The sequence below is a fragment of the Ictalurus furcatus genome, chromosome 10 (assembly GCF_023375685.1).
Source record: "Ictalurus furcatus strain D&B chromosome 10, Billie_1.0, whole genome shotgun sequence".
Taxonomy (NCBI): domain Eukaryota; kingdom Metazoa; phylum Chordata; class Actinopteri; order Siluriformes; family Ictaluridae; genus Ictalurus; species Ictalurus furcatus.
The window spans coordinates 9,290,928-9,311,915 of record NC_071264.1 but is presented as its reverse complement, the minus strand read 5'-3'; the positions used below and the strand labels follow the sequence as shown (position 1 = coordinate 9,311,915).

Genomic DNA, 20,988 nt, shown 5'->3' with positions numbered 1-20,988 from the left:
AGGAAGAGCGGCTGCTTACCTGCAGTATTTATTCAAGCAGGTGAGTTTAAAATGATGGTAGCGGTTGCATTATGAATGTTGTAGCATAATTTATTTCCGGTGTATTATTGCAATAAAACATCCTCATTTATGCTTACTTAATGGTTAGCATATGCGCTTTTAACGCTAATACGGTCAAGAGTCCTTATTAACCATTTAATGCTTAAACTTTTATTGTAGTAAAATAAATGTGAGCACATGATGGGGTTTACTAATTTTACACACCAGATGCTTTTTGATGAGCTATATGCCTGAAATTTATGTGTTAGAAAATATTAGATGTGTGGCTAGCACTGTTTATGTCTTTAATATCAGTCAGGAAAACCATTTCTACTCTTGTCTGGATAACTCTAGTAGCTTTAATAATGATATACTTGAAGTATACAGAATGGCATTTTAAAAAATAAATTTTATGTTGATATTTAACAAAATATTCATAAAATAGTGTATTGTTCAATTAGCATGTTTTTGTGTTTTGCTTTGGTACCGAGTACCGTGGAATTTTACTGGTATTGGTACCGACCACTGAATTGTTGGTACCGTGACGACCCTAGTTTGAACCATTAGAAAGACTGAGAGAATAGCAGGATTTATAGTCATTCTAGTAATATACACATATACAGTAGCGCTAAATTGTGTACTCAGATGCCTTGATGCAAAGTGAGAACAGTGAATCACCAGAGGATCTGTAATAAAAACTGGGAAAATTGCGATGCAAATGGACAACAACGTACAAGACAATAACTAGATGCAATAAACTCAGTACAATGAGGAAAAGGCAATACGTACAATGCAACACAACCAGTCTAACCATGTAGAACATACAGTACATACAATAAACACATGGACTGGACTAGTGTGTGATGAGTAAAGCTTTATCACCAATACAATATGCTGTTCGGCACTGCTTAGTTGTTTAGGCTGCACACAGTTTTTAAAATATTGTGTGGCCAAAGCACAAGAGACAAGGAAGAATAAATTGGTCAGCTTATTAAGTGTTCTTTTTGTTGGTGGCATACCAACAAAAGTCACAAATGACAATAGAGTGCAGAAAACAGCAGTATGTACCCATATGGTGAAGTGTATTAAGTGTATTTTTCCTGTACTAAACTTCAATCTGAGCAAAATAGAAAGTCTGTCACTGTGAATTGGACTTTATACACCTTTTTTAGTAAATACAGCCCTAAAACGCACCACGAGCAAAGGGTTGAATATCCTAAATTGTTTTTGTGATGGCTTGTGCCACTATTAAACACTGGCCTTTAATCTGTTCCAGGAACCCCATTTTGTGATGATGTCCAACTCTGTGGCCTCCTATGACCAGCTGGTGCGGCAGGTGGAGGATCTCCGCAAGGAGAACTCGCACCTGCGCCGCGAGCTGGAGGACAACTCGCACCACTTGTCCAAACTGGAAAATGAAACTTCTGATATGAAGGTGAGCGTCGACTTTAGAGGGGTCCATCCACCAAATAAATACACAGATCAGCCATAACATTAAAACAACTGACAGGAGAAGTGAATAACATTGATTATCTCGTTACAATGTCACCTGTCAAGGGGTGAGATATATTAGGCAGCAAGTGAACAGTCAGTTCTGTTGGAGGTAGGAAAAATGGGCAAGCGTAAGGATCTGAGTGACTTTCACAAGGGCCAAATTGTGATGGCTACATAAATGGGTCACAGCATCTCCAAAATGGCAGGTCTTGTAGGGTGTGCTACAGTAGCTCATAATAAATATACATAATTATATATGTGTATGTCCAAAAAAAACACATTAATATATACCAACTTGGCAACATGGAAAGATGGAAGAACAAATTAGACCTAAATGAATTTTGTGTCACTTAAGCATCATAGCTTAGAGCTTATTGAAAGGTGGAAAGTCACCATTGCCTGTATTTGCTTTAGCAGTGACCTACTTTCCATAAAATAACTGGAGACACTAATGGGTCATAGCCAGCTTTCACAACCTGAGCACAGAAATACCCTTAACTCACAGAACAGTTTACATCAAAATGTTCCTGTAATGAATATACGCTGGCAGCGAAGGATGGAAACCATTAGACGATCCAACTTAACCACACTATTGATCCTGGGTCTTGGATATGTGGTGCATATCTGAGTTATCCTCATTACTCTAAATCGTCATGTTGGATTCCAGTAAGAGTCCCGTTTCAAATTTACTCATTATTTAGTCTTACTTCCTCATGTTGTGTTTAGCAATTACCCACTGACCCTGCTTCGATTTAATAAATCATTTTAAAATACCCTTTACCCAATACCCTATCATCATTTCAGTGATTCAATTTACATAACATTTAAAGAACTAGACACACGAAAGCCTGGTTGGGGATCCTCCTGATGGCGCATGTGTTAAGATTTCAATTATTTCGTTTATTTCATCTTGTTAACCTCAGGACAGTCTGAACATGATCTATGTGATGGCTGAAATGTATTTGACGGTTATTAGAGAAATTAAGGCAAGTGCATAAAGGTCACATAAAAATCGTATCATAGTATTGGTCAGCTTTTAGTAAAAACATCACATAACATCACACAAGAATTAAGGCCGCTTAGCTCTCTCTGCCTTTAGATCTCCCAAGTTAGTGTTCAGAAATCCATTAAGAAGTCTACTCCAAAGCATTAATCAGGTGGATCCTTCTTTTCCCAGTCAGCCCTCCCATTCTGAGCTATGCTGGGAGACATAAATTCTTTGCAATTAATACCTCTAAAGAGCTCATTATGATTCTAAGCCCAGGCCTCCAGCTCACTTAGCATTTAGAGCTCATTGCAAAGTTAGTGTTAGATACAAATTCTGAGGCCCAGAGGAAGTTAAGGACAAAATGCAGACATAAATGTTGAAACCACAAAGTGTGCATAGTCCCCTGGATGATTCGTCACTCACAAGCTCAAAACATCTACCCTTCAGTATACTAGGACACAATTATGACTTAATTTACCATGGGAATTAAACAGGGGTTAATTTAAAATTGACTGGCCTCATGTAGACTATGGAATTAGATTGTGAATTAGAAAGAATATAGTGATTTTAGCAGTATAGTGCCATTCAAGTTAAGCCACAAAGTCTCAGTGGCTGCTGATTTTGAAGCCATAGTACCATCCTAGTGTGACTAGCCAGTGTGAAATGTCCTTGGGTAACCGGTGGGTCGGTTGCTGAAAATACCATGAAAAAAGAGTAAATAAATAACATCTACAACATGTAAAAATGGGTTACAGCCATTAGTGTATTCAGAATATAGCAGGTGTATTTTGCATCACAAAAAGACCTAAAACTAGCCCCCCCAAAAATCCATGCATTGGAAAAGGGAGACACATTCTTTTTCTCAGCCTTTGTGTGGGAAACAAGGTTATAAACCCCATAATCCCCCTTTCCCACTGCCAATCTTTATCATATATCTTATAATAGAAATGGTTCTGTACATCATAGACATACTTCCTGCACTCATGATTTGCCTTTTTATGGATATTTACCTGATTTAATTCTGGTAACTTATTTCCTATAAAACATGAACTTGGCAGCCATGGAGTATTTTTTTTTAACGAAATTGTTATTACACTTCTCGGACTATGAAAAGATATCCAGACCTGTTTTTGATCTCTTATTTGAAAAGAAACCATTAGTTAAACCATAAATAGCTGACCTTAAATCAAGAGCTACCACTATAATGGGCTTACATGATATTTTGCTTGGGCATCCAATCCCATGATTCCTTCCATGGCACATGCCCAGATGCTGAGCACAGCTGGATAATCCCTGCCAAGCTTTTATCATGAAGGTCAGTTGATTCAGTCTTTAGATAAATCAGGAAGCCAAGCGAATATCACACACAGAGGTTACAGAGAAGAAAGTATGTTGTTCAATGGCTATTTTAATTATTGTCCTTTTTTGATGATCAAAAGGATTCTTAAACTACAGTAGAGCTACATTATGTTGGGCTTTATTTTTTATTTTTTTATAAGCACTTTGGACGATTGAATGCAGATAATAACTGAACATCTTTCTTGCCATTTTAGGAGGTTTTGAAGCATCTGCAAGGTAAACTGGATCAGGAAGCCTGCACTCTCGCCTCTTCAGGGAGAGCAGATGTGCTTGACCAGCTCAAAGGTAGCGGAAACCATCATTTTCTTCTTCATTATATGACAACATTTAATATATTTCAGAATTTCATTCATTAGTTTTGAACTGCGATGATTCAACAAACCTTTCACAATATGAATGTAGAACAGAGGTCCGTTGCAGAATCAGTGCCCTAAAATAACAGAAGATTAAGTAGAAAAATCTTTTATTTGAAATCTGTTCACAGAGCTGCATATGGACTTGACCAACTATTATGAACTCAAGTACCAGCCACACAACCTGCGTGCATTCTCAGAGACCATGGCCAACCAAACGAATGACGGTGAGGACAGAATGCAACTCCCATCATCCAGCATCAGCAGATCAAGGAGTTCTGTCTGCTCATCATCTCACCAGTGCTCCACTGTGTCTGGTGAGGGCACGGCCGTGCACCCCACACACCTCCACCAAGCTGTGACAGGAGAGGTCCGTGTCACTGCCCAGCATCTAGAGGAGCTCCGCAAAGAGAGGCGAGATTTGCACAATAACACAGGCTGCTTATCTCCTACTCAAATGGTTTAAACATAAAACTTACACAGTCAGTCTGTACAGCTTTGCACGGTCACGGCATCTCATGGTGCTTCTCTTAATCTAGTGTAGTGTAGTGAATGATAATGATAATGAGTCTTTATTGGTCACATATACATATGCACAGTGAAATTCTTTTCTTTGCATACCCCAGCATGTCAGGAAGCTGGGGTGTTAGAAAGTAGTTATTGTGTGATGTATACATGGAAAGAGATTCAGTTAATGTTCACATCAAATATTAGAAAAGGGAAGAATGCAAAACCTTGAGCTGTGAGCCTGTTCCCATTGTAGCCTTAGATTGGAGTGGAACCTGATGTCGCCTTCTGCCGTTGTAGCTCACCCACCTCAGTGTTTGATGTGTTGTGCATTCTGAGATGCTTTTCTGCTCACCATGGTTGTAAAGAGTGGTTATTTGAGTTACTGTAAACTTCCTGTCAGTTTGAACTGGTCTGGTCATTCTCATCTGATCTCGCTCATCAACAAGGTGTTTCTGCCCGCAGAATTGATTGTCACTGGATGTTTATTTACTGGGAAATACTCAAACCAGCCTGTCTGGCTTCAACAAGCATACCACAGTCAAAGTCACTGAATTTTTTTTCCCCATTTGATGCGAACATTAACTGAAGCTCTGGATCTGTATTTGCCTGATTTTACGCACTGTGCTGCTGCCACATAATTGGCATAATTGAGATAATTTCATGAATGAGCATTTGAATGAATGTGTTCCTATTAAAGTGGCCATGGAGTATACAGAGGCTGTTTAAAATAATTTGAATATTTACTTTGGCTCATATTGATATTTGGATAACTGTATGGTATATTTATAGGACCATGCTGCTGAATGAAATTGAGAAAGAGGAGAAAGAGCGCCATTGGTATTATTCTCAGCTGCAGGGGCTTTCACAGAGGCTGGCAGAGCTGCCTCGAATTGACACAGTAAGAGTTCCAGATGTGTTCTACATCACTGTTTTTATGGATATGTTTATCTGTATCTGTGTTTTGATGAAATTACTGTTCATTTAGATTTATAGCTAAAGTGCCCTCCACTAATATTGGCACCCTTGGTAAATATGAGCAAAGAAGGCTATCAAAAATTTTCTTTATTGGTTAACCTTTTGATCTTTTGTTTAAAAAAAATCACAAAAATACTCTGCTCTCATGGAGATCAAACAATTGCAAACAAAACAAAGGTTTATTAAAAAAATATATATATATATCTATCTATATATATATATATATATATATATATATATATATATATATATATCTTTGTCAGGGGACAAAGTAAGAGGACTGGGATGGCCATGGCAGGTCCTTAATTTAATGGGCAGTAAACCATTTTTGTGTTGATTTTGATGTATGTTTTGGATCACTGTCCTGCTGGAAGATCCAACCACAACCCATGTTAATCTTTCTGACAGAGGCAGTCAGGTTTTCATTTAATATCTGTTGATATTTGTCCATGATGCCATGTATCCTAACAAAATGTCCAGGTCCTCTGGCAGAAAAACAGCCCCAAAACATTAAAGAGCCACCACCATATTTAACCGTGGGCATGAGGTACTTTTCCATATGGCTACTTCTCTGTCTGCACCAAAACCACCTCTGGTGTTTATTACCCAAAAGCTCTATTTTGGTTTCATCTGACCATAGAACCCGATCCCATTTGAAGTTCCAGTAGTGTCTGGCAAACTGAAGACGCTCGAGTTGTTTTTAGATGAGAGTAGAGGCTTTTTTCTTGAAACCCTTCAACTTGTGGTGATGTAGGTGACTTCGGATTGTAATTTTGGAGACTTTCTGACCCCAAGACGCAGCTAACTTCTGCAATTCTCCAGCTGTGATCATTGGAAATTTTTTGGCCACTCGAACCATCCTCTTCACAGTACGTTGAGACGATATAGACTCATGTCCAATTCCAGGTTGATTCATAACATTTCCAGTTGACTGGAACGTCTTAATTATTGCCCTGATGGTGGAAATGGGCATTTTCAATGCTTGTGCTATTTTCTTATAGCCACTTCCAATTTTGTGAAGCTCAACAACCTTTTGCCACACATCACAGCTATATTCCTTGGTCTTACTCATTGTTATGAATGACTAAGAGAATTTGGCCAATGTGTTACCTCATATTTATACTCCTGTGCAACAGGAAGTCATGGTTGAACAATTTCCTGTTCCTAGTCACCCAGGTATACTAAAAAAATAAATTAAAAAAATTATATAATAATTTTATATAATTTTTTAAATAAACCTGTGTGGTGTTTGCAGTCATTTGATATCCATGAGAGCAAAGTAGTTTTGTGAATTTTTTTTTAACAAAAGATCAAAAGGTTAAAAATTAAACACCAATTTTCACAGCCTTCTTTGCCAATATTAGTGGTGGGCACTGTATATAGTATGCATGAATATACAATATGTATGTGTTTATTGTAACATAAATTTCCTTTCTGTGTCTCAGTTCTCCATACAAATGGACCTTATTCGCCAGCAGCTAGAATTTGAGGTCCAGCAACTGCGCTCAGTCATGGAGGAACGTTTTGGGACCAGTGATGAAATGGTCCAGAGGACACAGGTGAATAATATTTCAAAATATTCATTTCATTTCATTTCTATCCAATGAGGCATCTGAGAGTTTTAAAACGTTCTTCCGTGTATGACATATTAGTCTACAAAACATTTCATGAGCTCCCCTGTAGTAGAACTGACAAAGTAGAGCATAACTTGTGTAAAAAAGTCCACTCACAGAATCTTGCTATTGCTAATAAATATCAATGGTATTTCACAATATGTATAAAATATGTATAATGTTTCACTTAAAAAATTCTAAAAAAAAAATAAAATAAATAATAATAATAATAATTTTATGTAAAAAGAAAATTGTATTTCAGTTCAATTTGTGAACAGTAAGCCTATATGTACCTGCAGATCCGTGTGACCCGTCTGGAGCAGCTGGATAAGGAGCTACAGGAGGCACAAGGCTCACGTTGTCCACAGGAGAAGATTGGCCAGTCAGAGAACCAAGTAAGACCATGACCCTTCCTAACACAAACATCTAACCCAAACATATAACACCCCAGCACCTGTATCATAGTTCATTTAAAACCTGGCTAAGCATGGCATATAATATAAAACTACTTCTTTTTTTAACTGGTATTTGTTGCAATATTTGGTAAAATTATATTTTATTCACAAGTATACATAATGCATTTTTAACCTTCTATTAAATCAGAGAACAATTACATATAGAATATATACAGTAATTACTGAATATGAATGAATGAATGAATTTGCTTATTGCAGGAAACTGAACCAGATATAGAGGATACTACTAAAGCTTTGTCAGATAAATTACCAAAAGCATCTATAACCAATATTAAAAGCCTAGTGATGTAGCTTTGCTTTTACCATAGTGAGTTTTCTGTTAAATATTGATAGTTCAATCTCGTTTCTGAATAGATGCATGTTCATATGTTCAGGTGCATCGCAAATACAGAGAAGATTAACAAGTCCAGCTGTAGAAAAAGTCACTCCATGCATAAAGAAGTAACTGAATAATTCTATAATTGCAGGACCAAATGCATATCCCAGCATTAATTAAAATTAACTCAATAAAACAATTAGTAGATCACATATTATTAAATAGATTTATAGCAAATACAAATCTAGTCAAATAAAATTATATTTTATATTTCCCTACTGTGAAGATGGCATTTGTGATCACAGAAGCTGGTGTTTCTGAGACGGGGCTCTGCTAGCTCTCTGTCTATTTTATATGTCATAACTTACTTGGGCTACAGTGGTTATATATTTGTTTGTTTCTTTATTAAATGTACACGTTTCTTAATTTGTACTTTAAAAAGTACTTGGTCATTTATTTATTTAATTTCATTTATTATTGAGGAATATGATCCAATATTACATATCTGTGAGTGGCAAAAGTATGTGCACCTCTAGGATTAGCAGTTAATTTGAACGTGAAATTAGATTCAGGTGTTTTCAATCAGTGGGATGACAATCACGTGTGAGTGAGCGCCCTGTTTTATTTTAGAACAGGGATCAAAGGCTGGTCTTCACAACACATGTTTGTGGAAGTGTATCATGGCACGAACAAAGGAGATTTCTGAGGACCTCAGTGTTGTTGATGCTCATCAGGCTAAAAGAGTTTTAAAGAGTTTTAGAGATGCACTGCATTCCAGTATAAGAATCATATCCCATCTGTGAAACATGGTGGTGGTTGTATCATGGTTTGGGCCTGTTTTGCTTCATCTGGGCCTGGACGGCTTGCCATCATTGATGGAACAATTAATTCTGAATTATTTCAGCGAAATCTAAAGGAAAACCAAACCAAAGAATGGTTAAAGAAGAATAAAGTTAATGTTTTGGAATGGCCAAGTGAAAATCCTGACCTTAATATAATAGAAATGTTGTGGAAAGACTTGAAGCAAGCAGGTCATGTGAGGAAACCCACCAACATCCCAGAGTTGGAGCTGTTCTGTACTGAGGAACGGGATAAAATTCCTCCAAGCCAATGTGCAGGACTGATCAACAGTTAATGGAACAGACAGTTAATGGAACAGATACTGAAATCAAAGGTTCAAATACTTTTGTCACTCACAGATATGTAATACTGGATCATTTTCCTCAATAAATAAATAACCAAGTATAATATTTTTGTCTCATTTGTTTAAATGAGTTCTCGTTTTAAATGAGTTCTACTTTTAGGACTTGTGTGAAAATCTGATGATGTTTTAGGTCATATTTATGCAGAAATGTAGAAGAATCTAAAGGGTTATTACTACTATTGATATAACTTATCCGAATAAGACGAATAACGTATAGCAGTGTATAAAAACAGATTAATTATGCCACATGTGAAAATAGGAGATATATGTAAAATGATCAACAGTTGTAACAGACTTATGGATAAACAAAGGATCTTTTCAAGACAAGAAGACTACCTAATACAGTACATACTTAATTTCCTCATTTCCATTACATGTAAACCTGATTATTTTGAGGATATTCAGTGCAGAATTCACATTAGTCTGGTTAGCCCTGAAAGGATCACATGCTTCCCCATCCTCCCCATCCCATGCAACAGCAAAGGTTGCCATAGTGATTGGCTCAAGGATGAAAGGGTGAATTTGCTGCCTTGACTGTCGGTGGATTTGCCATGGTTGCCATATGCAAATATTACAGTTGAAACCTTTTAATGTACAGCAGCTGCAGAATGCAGCTTTTTTTGTATCTTGTATTCTAGTATTTTATATCTCTCTTTGTAATAACATTACACAAAGAATAGTATGATTTCAAACCGTATTCATTACAACTGTAACAAACGCATCTTTTTTTTTCTTTTTGCAGAATGTTGACAGCCTTTCCAAAGCATCAGTACCTGAAATGGAAAATGGAGCAAGCACTAGCACTATGGAGGCACCTGGAGAAGCCGGGAACAAAGTATGACACTAATGTGTTTTACTTTGTATCAGTCATACAAGTCCTACTGATTTAACAACCACTATACAGATGTATATGTATCAAGTGTATTCCCAAAACCCATAGCATTAATCGCTTTAACAGAGAGTGTATAAAGTGGAACAGAGATGTTTGAGAAATATGAGTATATATAAATGCTTCATGGGAAAGCATTTGCTCAACAATTTTTGATAAATAGTCCAGGATTGTGATTTATAGCTCCATCAGTCAGAATATGGCACTGTAGCACTGAATATGCTGTTCTGCACACTTTAGGTGGAGATGATGTTCTGGCTGTTGTCTATGCTAGCCTCTAGAGATCGAGAGGAGATGTCCCGTGTCTTGTTAGCCATGTCCAGCTCACAGGAAAGCTGCATTGCCATGCGCAAGTCTGGCTGTGTCCCCTTGCTTGTGCAAATACTGCATGATGTAAGTACCGGAAAGACTCCTGATGCCACAGGCTGCAGCCGAGAGGCTCGATCTCGGGCTAGTGCTGCTCTGCACAACATTGTGTACTCACAGCCTGATGAGGGCCAAGCACGGCGTGAGATGAGGGTACTGCATGTACTGGAGCAGATACGCTCACACTGTGAGAATGGCTGGGATTGGATTGAGAACCACCTAGAAACCCCGTCACCTAGTGGTACAAAGACCACAGGTAAGTACAGAGAATGAAACTAACCTCATTTAGTCATAATGTTTAGTCAAACTGCTATGCTGTCTGTTACGCTGACAAATACATGTCTTAATTTGAACTATGCAGACATCCCAGAGCCCCTAGATCCCCAGATTTGCCAGGCAATATGTGCCATAATGAAACTTTCCTTTGAGGAGGACTATCGAAGAGCCATGAACGAACTTGGTAACTAGAAAATTTTATCGTCTAGATTTACAATCTATCAATATTCATCAATATCAGTTTATCAATAAATATAAATTTATAATCATATACTTGATCTCATCTTGATTGCTTTGTCGACTAACTATGAAATATTGCATATGACAGTAGAATAAACCTGAACACAATGTTAATTACTCAAAAATGTATAGCATGCAAGAATATAGTCTGCTATAGTCTATCTATAGATTAGCATTTGTGTTGGATTTTCAAATTTGTGTTCTGGAAGCACACAGGTACTGAGACTGTGTAAAGAATTTACTGTAGCGCTGCAGAAAGTTCATTGCGAGTCTGTCTGTTTCAGGTGGACTTCAGGCTATTGCAGAGCTTATGCAGTTGGAACACGAACTGTATGGTATGCAAAATGAGCCTTTGAATATGGCCCTGCGAAGATATGCTGGCATGGCACTCACTAACCTTACATATGGAGATGTTGTAAATAAGGTAAACTAAACCAGTACAGAGATTTAATAACATTTAATGTAGAGCAAAAGAATTTCATGGCGTTTTATATTGATGTCATGTTTTTGTTTTTTGTTTTTGTTTTTTATTTCAGGCCACACTTTGCTCTAAGAAAAGCTGTCTTCAAGCCATTGTTTCTCAACTGGCATCTGATAGTGAGGAATTACATCAGGTAAATCAAATGGTCCATTTTCATTTTAAGGGCATGTTTTATTAATTTGGCCTTAAGAAATTTGCTGTATTTTGTTTCCTATAGGTGGTCTCAAGTATTCTTAGGAACCTTTCATGGCGTGCTGATATCACCAGTAAGAGAGCCCTTCGGGATGTTGGCAGTGTATCGGCGCTAATGAGCTGTGCACTTCAGGCTACAAAGGTAAAATACAAGTATTTAATGGATAACAGTTAGAATCAGTACATTTACATGGACAATAATAATCTGATATTTACCTGATTAAGACGATACTCTGACTAAGAAACTAGCATGTAAACAGCGATTATTGATGACCTTAATCCGATTAAAGTAAACACAAATGGAATTAAGACGTGTGGAGTATTCCTGTTTTAGTCGCATTATGGACGTGCATTACAGACATGTACACACCTTAATCACACTATTAACGTCGTGTGGGAGTTTTCACCGCATTTTCCGACAGGACACGTACACACATGGCAGAGCTCAACCGTTTGACAGCAAACAAGAGAGCACGGCTGCCTCCCAAACCGCATACTTACCTACTATATAGTAGGCGAAATACATGTATATAGCAGGTGTAATACATGTATTTCAGCTACTATATAGAAGATAAGTACGCGGTTTCAGACGCCGCCCACAGCTTCAAGCAGTCATCTATTTTCACGTATAGCACGACAAATAATTAACTGCACTTTAAACTGTATACGGTACCATAACGAAGACGAACTGTATGTCGATACGTGAAATTCTGGAGGGAACTTCGGACGGTGTGGCGTGGGGACATAATGACGTGTGCCGTTAATCGATCTATTTTCTATAACATGTAAAACGGGAATATGAAAGGAATATTCTAAACACAGCTCATGTAAACACCTTAATCACAATATTGTCTTATTCAGAATAAGGTCAATAATTAGATTACTGCTGTCCATATAAACATAGTAAATGTTTGCATGGTACTCCGTATTAAAGCTTCTGCTTCATTTCTCCATACAGGAATCCACCCTAAAAAGTGTGTTAAGTGCTTTATGGAATTTATCAGCACATAGCACTGAAAATAAGATGGCAATTTGCTCCGTTGATGGTGCTCTAGGATTTCTGGTGGGTACCCTTACCTACCAGTGTCAGACCAACTCCCTGGCAATCATTGAAAGTGGCGGAGGTATCCTGCGTAATGTATCCAGTCTTATTGCTACCCGTGATGATTACAGGTACTACTCAGAACTCTTGTTGGACTAATGTTTTAATCGGGTCTTTGTTTCAATTGCTTCAATAATATTTTCCCTTTTCCTGCTCTCTAGACAAGTCCTCAGGGATCACAACTGCCTGCAGACTTTGTTACAACACCTGCGATCACACAGTTTAACAATTGTGAGCAATGCATGTGGAACCCTGTGGAATCTGTCTGCTCGAAGTCCAAAGGACCAAGAACTACTGTGGGACCTAGGAGCTGTTAGCATGCTACGAAATCTCATTCATTCCAAGCACAAGATGATAGCCATGGGAAGTGCTGCTGCTCTGAGAAACCTCCTCACCAACCGTCCACTCAAATATAAAGATACTGCTGTTATATCGCCAGGCTCCTGCATGCCCTCACTCTATATGAGAAAGCAGAAAGCACTGGAGGCTGAGCTAGATGCAAAGCACCTGGCAGAAACATTTGATTCAATCGAGAAGCAAAGCCCTAGGCATATGAACATTAACAAGCCCCTACGACACATTGAAAGCTTGGCCAAGGACTATGCCTCAGATTCTGGATGTTTCGATGATGATGAGGCCCCAAATGTTTCGAGTAGCATAGAAACAGGAACATTTTCCATGCTCTCTATGTTTTTGAATAACTCAAACTTCCTTCAGAATCAACCCCGCAGGAGGGAGGGAGAACTTGAGAGAGATATGGAGCCATTACAAACAGAGAATAAAAAGACACAATCTCCTGATGATGAAGTCACCATGGCGGCTGAAAAATTAGCAAAAAAGATCACCAATACTGTGGCTAAAATTGATAAGCTAGTGGAAAATATTACCATGCACACATCCTCAGAGGATAGCTTTAGTCTCAATTCTGAGGACCATTTTGCAGATTGGAATTATGGGCCTGATGATCTCCATGAGGCACGAGCTAAGCTGTGTTCTCCCTGCCATCTTTCTGATAATTCATTCGCACACAAAGACCATCTCAACAAAGCCCATGCTCTGTTACGGCTAAAAACAGTGAACTCAAGTATATCCAATGACAGCCTTAACAGTGGTAGCAATAGTGATGGCTGCTGTGGTAGTAATGATCAGATTCAAAGTTCCATTCGGCCAGCAGAGCAAAGACGTCCAAACAAGCTTGAACTCAAGGTGGCTCACAAGGAATTGCTAAATAGTGGTGCCAGTTTATCCAAATTACTATGTCAGAATGAGATACCTGAGAGAGATTCTGACATGGCAAAAGATTTCAAATTGCCTGACTGTAGCAGAGAAGAAGAAAAAGGCCAAGAACCTCTTATAGCGACACCAGCCACTGTATCAACCAGGGTATCTTCTGATGCCAGTATACCTACCATTAAGCTCTCCCCCTCCTATCAACATGTTCCACTAACCCAGAATGCCATGTTTGGTACAGTCAATGTTCAGGCATCCCAGGCAGTGAAAAAACAAGCATGGGTCCCCACTGTAACATCTGGAGAAAGTATTAGCAAGTTCTCTCCTATATGCTCTTCAAGAAGCCCAATAGGTCAACTAGAGACCCCACAGAAGTACTCGGTGGAGAATACACCAATCTGCTTCTCACGCTGTAGCTCTCTGTCCTCTCTTTCTTCTGGAGATGGAGACCTTGATGGACAAAGTGAAAATGATTTAGAGAGTGACTCATCTCTTGAAATTATTGAGGTGGAAGATGATGATATAATTAAGAAGGAAGAAGAAGATGAAACACTAGAGGATCTCAGTGATAGTCAACTGCTTATGACTGACCAGAAAACTTGCCCCACTACTAGCAGTATTTCTGATCCCATTGAGATTCCAATGAGACATGAAAAGACATTTCTTAGGGAAGCAGCAGCAGTCATACTTGAGGACAGGACTCCATCCAGTTCCTCTGAGAATTATCTTCATGAGACGCCGCTTGTGATGAGTCGTTGTAGCTCTGTAAGTTCACTGGGTAGCTTTGAGTCTCCATCAATTGCCAGTTCTATACAAAGTGATCCTTGTAGTGAAATGATAAGTGGAACTGTGAGTCCAAGTGATCTCCCAGACAGCCCAGGACAAACCATGCCACCCAGTCGCAGTAAGACTCCATGCTGTGCTGAAGCAAGTGCACCAGAGCAGCAAAATATTGGTGGTATTGGAGGCCAGTGGGAAAATGGCTTGCGTAAGTTCATGGAAATTGCTGACTTGAAGGAAAGGTTTAACTTGCCACAAGACCTAGACACAATGATCTACTTCACTGTTGAAAAACCGTTAGAGAACTTTTCTTGTGCATCTAGTCTTAGTGCCCTTCCTCTGCATGAGCACTATGTCCAAAAAGATGTAGAGCTCAAACTTACTCCTTTGTTAAATCAACAAGACAATGAACCAGTATACTCTGGTAAGAGAAATCCTGCTAATTATCCATCATGTGTGGATCAAGATCAGTACAGTGAGGGCAACTCAGATGATGACATTGAAATTCTCAAAGAGTGCATTAATTCAGCCATGCCCTCAAGGTTTAAGAAAGTAAGACCCACTTTAATGTCTACACTCTCAAACCAAGTACTTAACACCCAAGCTCGAAGATCTGTGCAGTTACCAGTCTACATGGTGCTCCAGAATAATAACAATCAGATGTGTTCTGGGAGGAAGGCCGGAATGTCTGCGAAAGATATTCATCATGATGATTCTTCATACACTGATTCCGCTGAAGGTACTCCTGTTTATTTTTCAAGCACCACTTCCTTAAGTGATGAGACTCTTCAATATCCCCTCAAAGTGAAGGGTTCAAGAGATTGGCGTTCCAGAAATAAAGAGACACAGGAGCTTATTGATACAGAGGCAAAAAGAATCGAAGAGTTGCGGCTATTTTCTCGTTTCCATAAATCATCTAAAATGGCATGTCAATCTGAAATAGTAACAAACCAAATGAACCAAACCATTAAACATATGACTCCTACCCAAAGATTACTTATACAAAGTAAGGAAATGGCAGCAAAGATGACTCAGCAAAGAGTCCAAAGCCAATCCCCAATCAGACAAATACAAAAGCAGGGACAGGGGCTGTCACAAAGTATGCCCCATATAGCCCCTCCAATCATAAAGCCAAGTAAAGAGGCGTACCCAAGTCAGAACTCATACTCTAGAAGTAAAGCACAAGAAAATGCAGCTTTTCACTCCATGCGTCATCCAGCAGCAACAGAGGAAGCCATGTACTCCTTTCACGATACTGATATGGCTAACAGTGATGGGGTGATGACAAGAGGTAGACAGAAACAGTTTAATAATTTAAACAAAAATAATGTAGGTCTGCACTATGCTAATTCAAAAGGTCGTGCGGACAATTTCCAGAGACATGGGTTTCACAGAATCAAGCAAAATCTAATTATGGAAGAAGCACCCCCATGTTACTCTCTCAGCTCATCTCTCAGCTCTTTGAGTGATGTAGAGATGTTTGAGGAACAGGGGAAAGGTCAGCATGTAAAGTTGAGAAATAAATACAATATAATATCCAACACAAGTCAGTGTACCCCAAAAACCCAGCAAGGCCAAAATAAATATGAAGACAACACTTCACCAAGTTCTGTCAGCCTGGACTCAGAAGATGATCTTTTGTTAAAATGCATAACATCCGCTATGCCAAAGCAAAAGAAAAAGCAAGCCACCAGAAAAAGGAAAGGAGAGACTAAACAAAAACAGAAAACTACTCAAAAGGAAACTGGGCATTGGGATCCTGAAGATGATCTGGACAGTGAAGAAATGGCATCTGATAAAGATTCAGATCTCAACAGTGTTGAATGGAGGGCAATACAGGAGGGTGCAAATACAATAATCACAAAGTTACAAGCTTCAAAGTCCCAGGAACCATCATCAGAATCAGACTCTGTTCTTTCATTTATATCTGGATCCAGCTTTACCCCAAAGCCTGACATCAATGACAAGAAGAAGCTGGTCAAAGAAAACAAAAAGGCAAATAAGCCACTTGATTTTGCCCCACGTAAACCAGTACCGAACTTCCCTGTAGTTTTCAGAGGCAGAACAGTGATATACACTCCCAAGAAAGAGAAAATGCTTTCACAGCGGCCACCACCTAAGAAGGTGATGCCTAAACCCGATGGCCCAAAAAATCCTTCCTTAGCTCAACACCGGTCCAGAAGTCTTCATAGGTTGGGGCACCTTAGTGACTCTACTCAGTTTTCATTACCCAAGAGAAGTTCAACTCCTCCTGCCAGGATTCCAAAGAGTTCCTCATCTGGATCATCTCAAAGTTCAACTCCCTCAAGGCAACCTCCGAAAAAAGTAGCCCCCTCGACCCAAACAGTTAAACAAAATCAGAAAACGGTGACCTCAGATCCAGACAGTCCACCAGACAAAAAAAGAGGCACCTCCATGTCCAATCAAAACCCAAGATCTGCTGACAACAAAACACAGAAATCTCCTGTCCGAATACCATTCATGCAGAATTCATCAAAGCAGTCAAAAGCAGTTTCACCATTAGTAACCAACCAGCTTGCAAGCATTAGTAGACAAAATAGTCAGTTATCAGGAAAGAGAATTTCACCAGCCAATCGACTGGATTTAGTTCGCATGACCTCTGCTCATTCAAGCAGTGGTGAATCAGATCACAATGGGTTCCTTAGACAACTTACTTTTATCAAAGAATCAAGACAGAATGTTCCTTGCTCACGATCTGTTCCTACATCCCAACATGTATCTCCGCGAAGAACATGTCCAGGAGCCCCAGCAGTTTTCCTATGTTCTTCTCGCTGTCAAGAACTGAAGCCAGCAGTACAAGGTCCAAGAAGAGTGCAGGGACCCCAAGGGCCAAGGTATAGTCATGAACAAGGCATCCTCAAGCAGAGTGAGGCTCTACCAAGGGCAAACTCCAGTGACAGGAACTTCACAGTGAAACGTCCAGCCAGGAGAACAAGTTCAGAAAGTCCCTGCAGGATGCCTCAGAGAACTTTACCCGAGTCAAATCTAAGGGAGACAAGAGAGGATACATTCAAAAGGTATTCTTCGTCCCCCAGTATAAATATCTTAAGTCGTGTTACCAGTCGCTCCTCATTGCGCTCATCCTCTTCAGACTCAAGTGTCAAGGCCAAGAGTGAGAAGGACACAAAACAGAGGCAGAATAGAGCTGGATCACGGAATAATAACAATAAAGTCACCTGGAGGAGAATCCGTGATGAAGATGTTCCCCAGATATTAAAGAGTACTCTCCCACCAACTGCACTTCCACTGGTGCCTTCCCCTGAAGGGCACAAACCAATGCCACCACCACTGCCAGGAAAATTGCCAACAATTACACTAATATCACGCAAGACGAGTGATGCAACGGTTCAAACCGAGGACTTATCAACTAATAAAACCAACTCAAGCACATCACCTACAATTGAAAATGGTTCTATGATTTCAGAAGAGGTAGCTAGGATGGCCTTTCTCAGAAGAATCGGCCTGGCCTCTGGGAATAACCTGCAAGATGGAGATTCTGATGGATCCCTCAAAAACTACAGCACAGCTTCGACCTCAACCTTTCAATCTGTGGAGAGCGGTCATAGTGGGGTCATAGGTCCCTTCCGTCAGAGCGCTCCCAGCAAGGCTGTCAGAGTAACTCCATTCAACTATGTCCCCAGCCCTATGACCTATTGCTCTCAAGAAACACAGAGCCAAGCATCAACAATCCCTGAGAAGTCTGGTGAAAAACTTGAATCGTAGTGCCATTGTTGAAAGGTTGACTTGTTCCTGATTCTATAAAAACTCAGGTGGTTTAATGAGCAACATTATCTGTATACCTCGGATGTTGCTTTTGACAGACATTGTATTCATGGGTTTTGTATTTTTATCACAGGAAGCTGGGTGTAGACAAATTAGCATGAACAGTGGAATCTTTCATCAAACCACAATGGTTTTAAGCTACGTATGGAACTTGACATAAACATGAAGCTGAACTTTTTTTGACAGTTTTGTAAAGTTACATTTATGAACCATTGCTTGTTCTGTTGGAAATCCTAATCACACAAAATACATACTCTACTTTATGGACCACAGTAGACAATTCTGCATTCATGAAGAATAATATGCAAATCATCCAATGTAAGAGACTCGTTCATTTAAAAAAAAAAAAAAAAAAAGTTCCACCTAAAACCTGAAAAGACTGTTACATTGCAAGAGACAAAATACAAACATGTATGCATTACAAGTATACCATTATTTCTTGTATGCCATTATTCCACACTGTCAATTATTCTAAAAGCCCTTAGCCTTCACTTTTATTATTGCAGATAGATATATTTGTGGTAGATCAGCCCAACTTAGCAGCGCAAAAGCATAATGTAATGTTGGAATTTAGTGATGCTGTTGTAAATAACTGCAGACAAAGTCTCTCTAATGCTTCCCAGTAAGCAAAAAGTATCCTGCGGCACTACTGCATGCATGCTTAATAGTCACTTAGTGCACATATGTATGTATGTTATTAATGTTGAACAATCTTTCCTCTGAGAATAAGTATAGAGGAAATTATGGGGGGAAATAATCACACATCAGTATTACTTGTTAAACTGTTCGACAATTATATGTAAAACACTTAGGTGGTTGTACAGTGTTTCTGCTTGTTGAATGCTTTGGTAATGTCAGTTTGTGTATGATCAGGTATGCTTGTGTCATCAAAAGCAAGAAAAATCAAATGTGATTTGGGGGAAATACTCAAGAAGAACAATGTAAAACCTCTCTGATCAACTTCCACTATACAGTGCCCTCCACTAATATTGGCACCCTTGGTAAATATGAGCAAAGAAGGCTGTAAAAAATTGTCATTATTGTTTAACCTTTTGATCTTTTGTTCATAAGATTCACAAAAATTCTCTTGTGGATATCAAACAATTGCAAACACAACAGGTTTATCACCAAAAAAATCTTTGTAAAATATTGGTGTGCAACAATTATTGACACCCTTTTAGTCAATACTTTGTGCTACCTCTCTTTGCCAAGATAACAGGTCTGAGTCTTCTCCTATAATGCCTGATGAGGTTGGAGAATACATGGCAAGAGATCTGAGACCATTCCTCCATACAGAATCTCTCCAGATCCTTCACATTTTGAGGTCCACGCTGGTGGACTCTCCTCTTCAGTTCACCTCACAGGTTTTCTATGGGGTTCAGGTCAGGGGACTGGGATGGCCATGGCAGGACCTGGATTTTGTGGTCAGTAAACCATTTTTGTGTTGATTTTGATGTATGTTTTGGATTATTGTCCTGCCGGAAGATCCAACCATGGCCCATTTTAAGCTTTCTGACAGAGGCAGTCAGGTTTTCATTTAATATCTGTTGATATTTGATAGAGTCCATGATGCCATGTATCCTAACAAAATGTCCAGGTCCTCTGGCAGAAAAACGGCCCCAAAACATTAAAGAGCCACCACCATATTTAACCGTAGGCATGAGGTACTTTTCCATATGGCTACCTCTCTGTGTGCACCAAAACCACCTCTGGTGTTTATTGCTAAACAGCTCTATTTTGGTTTCATCTGACCACAGAACCCGATCCCATTTGAAGTTCCAGTAGTGTCTGGCAAACTGAAGACGCTTGAGTTTGTTTTTAGATGAGAGTAGAGGTTTTTTTTCTTGAAACCCTTCAACTTGTGATGTAGGTGACTTCGGATTGTAGTTTTGGAGACTTTCTGACCCCAAGACTAACTAACTTCTGCAATTCTCCAGCTGTGATCCTTGGAGATTTTTTCGAACCATCCTCTTCACAGTGTATTGAGACAATTTAGACATGCGTCCTGTTCCAGGTTGCTTCATAACATTTCCAGTTGACTGGAACTTCTTAATTATTGCCCTGATGGTGGAAATGGGTATTTTCAGTGCTTGTCCTATTTTCTTATACCCACTTTCCATTTTCTGAAGCTCAAGAACCTTTATCTGCACATCACAGCTATATTCCTTGGTCTTACCCATTGTTACGAATGACTAAGGGAATGTGGCCTATGTGTTACAGGAAGTCATGGTTGAACAATTTCCTGTTCCTAGTCACCCAGGTGTACTAAAATAAGTAAAATATCAATAGGAATAAACTTGT

The 20,988-nt window shown here is 39.1% G+C and overlaps 1 protein-coding gene across 1 annotated transcript; it reads left to right on the top strand.

Annotated features, from left to right (window-relative positions):
* Positions 1-1,333: 1,333 nt before the first annotated feature.
* On the top strand, positions 1,334-20,125 carry apc2 (APC regulator of WNT signaling pathway 2). Its single transcript, XM_053635087.1, has 14 exons — positions 1,334-1,474; positions 4,075-4,165; positions 4,365-4,647; positions 5,533-5,641; positions 7,164-7,277; positions 7,631-7,726; positions 10,070-10,162; positions 10,457-10,838; positions 10,944-11,042; positions 11,383-11,522; positions 11,635-11,712; positions 11,797-11,913; positions 12,730-12,944; positions 13,035-20,125. The coding sequence occupies exons 1-14, from the start codon at positions 1,334-1,336 to the stop codon at positions 18,625-18,627; spliced, it is 7,551 nt and encodes a 2,516-aa protein (XP_053491062.1). The 3' UTR covers positions 18,628-20,125.
* The last annotated feature ends 863 nt before the right edge of the window (positions 20,126-20,988 follow it).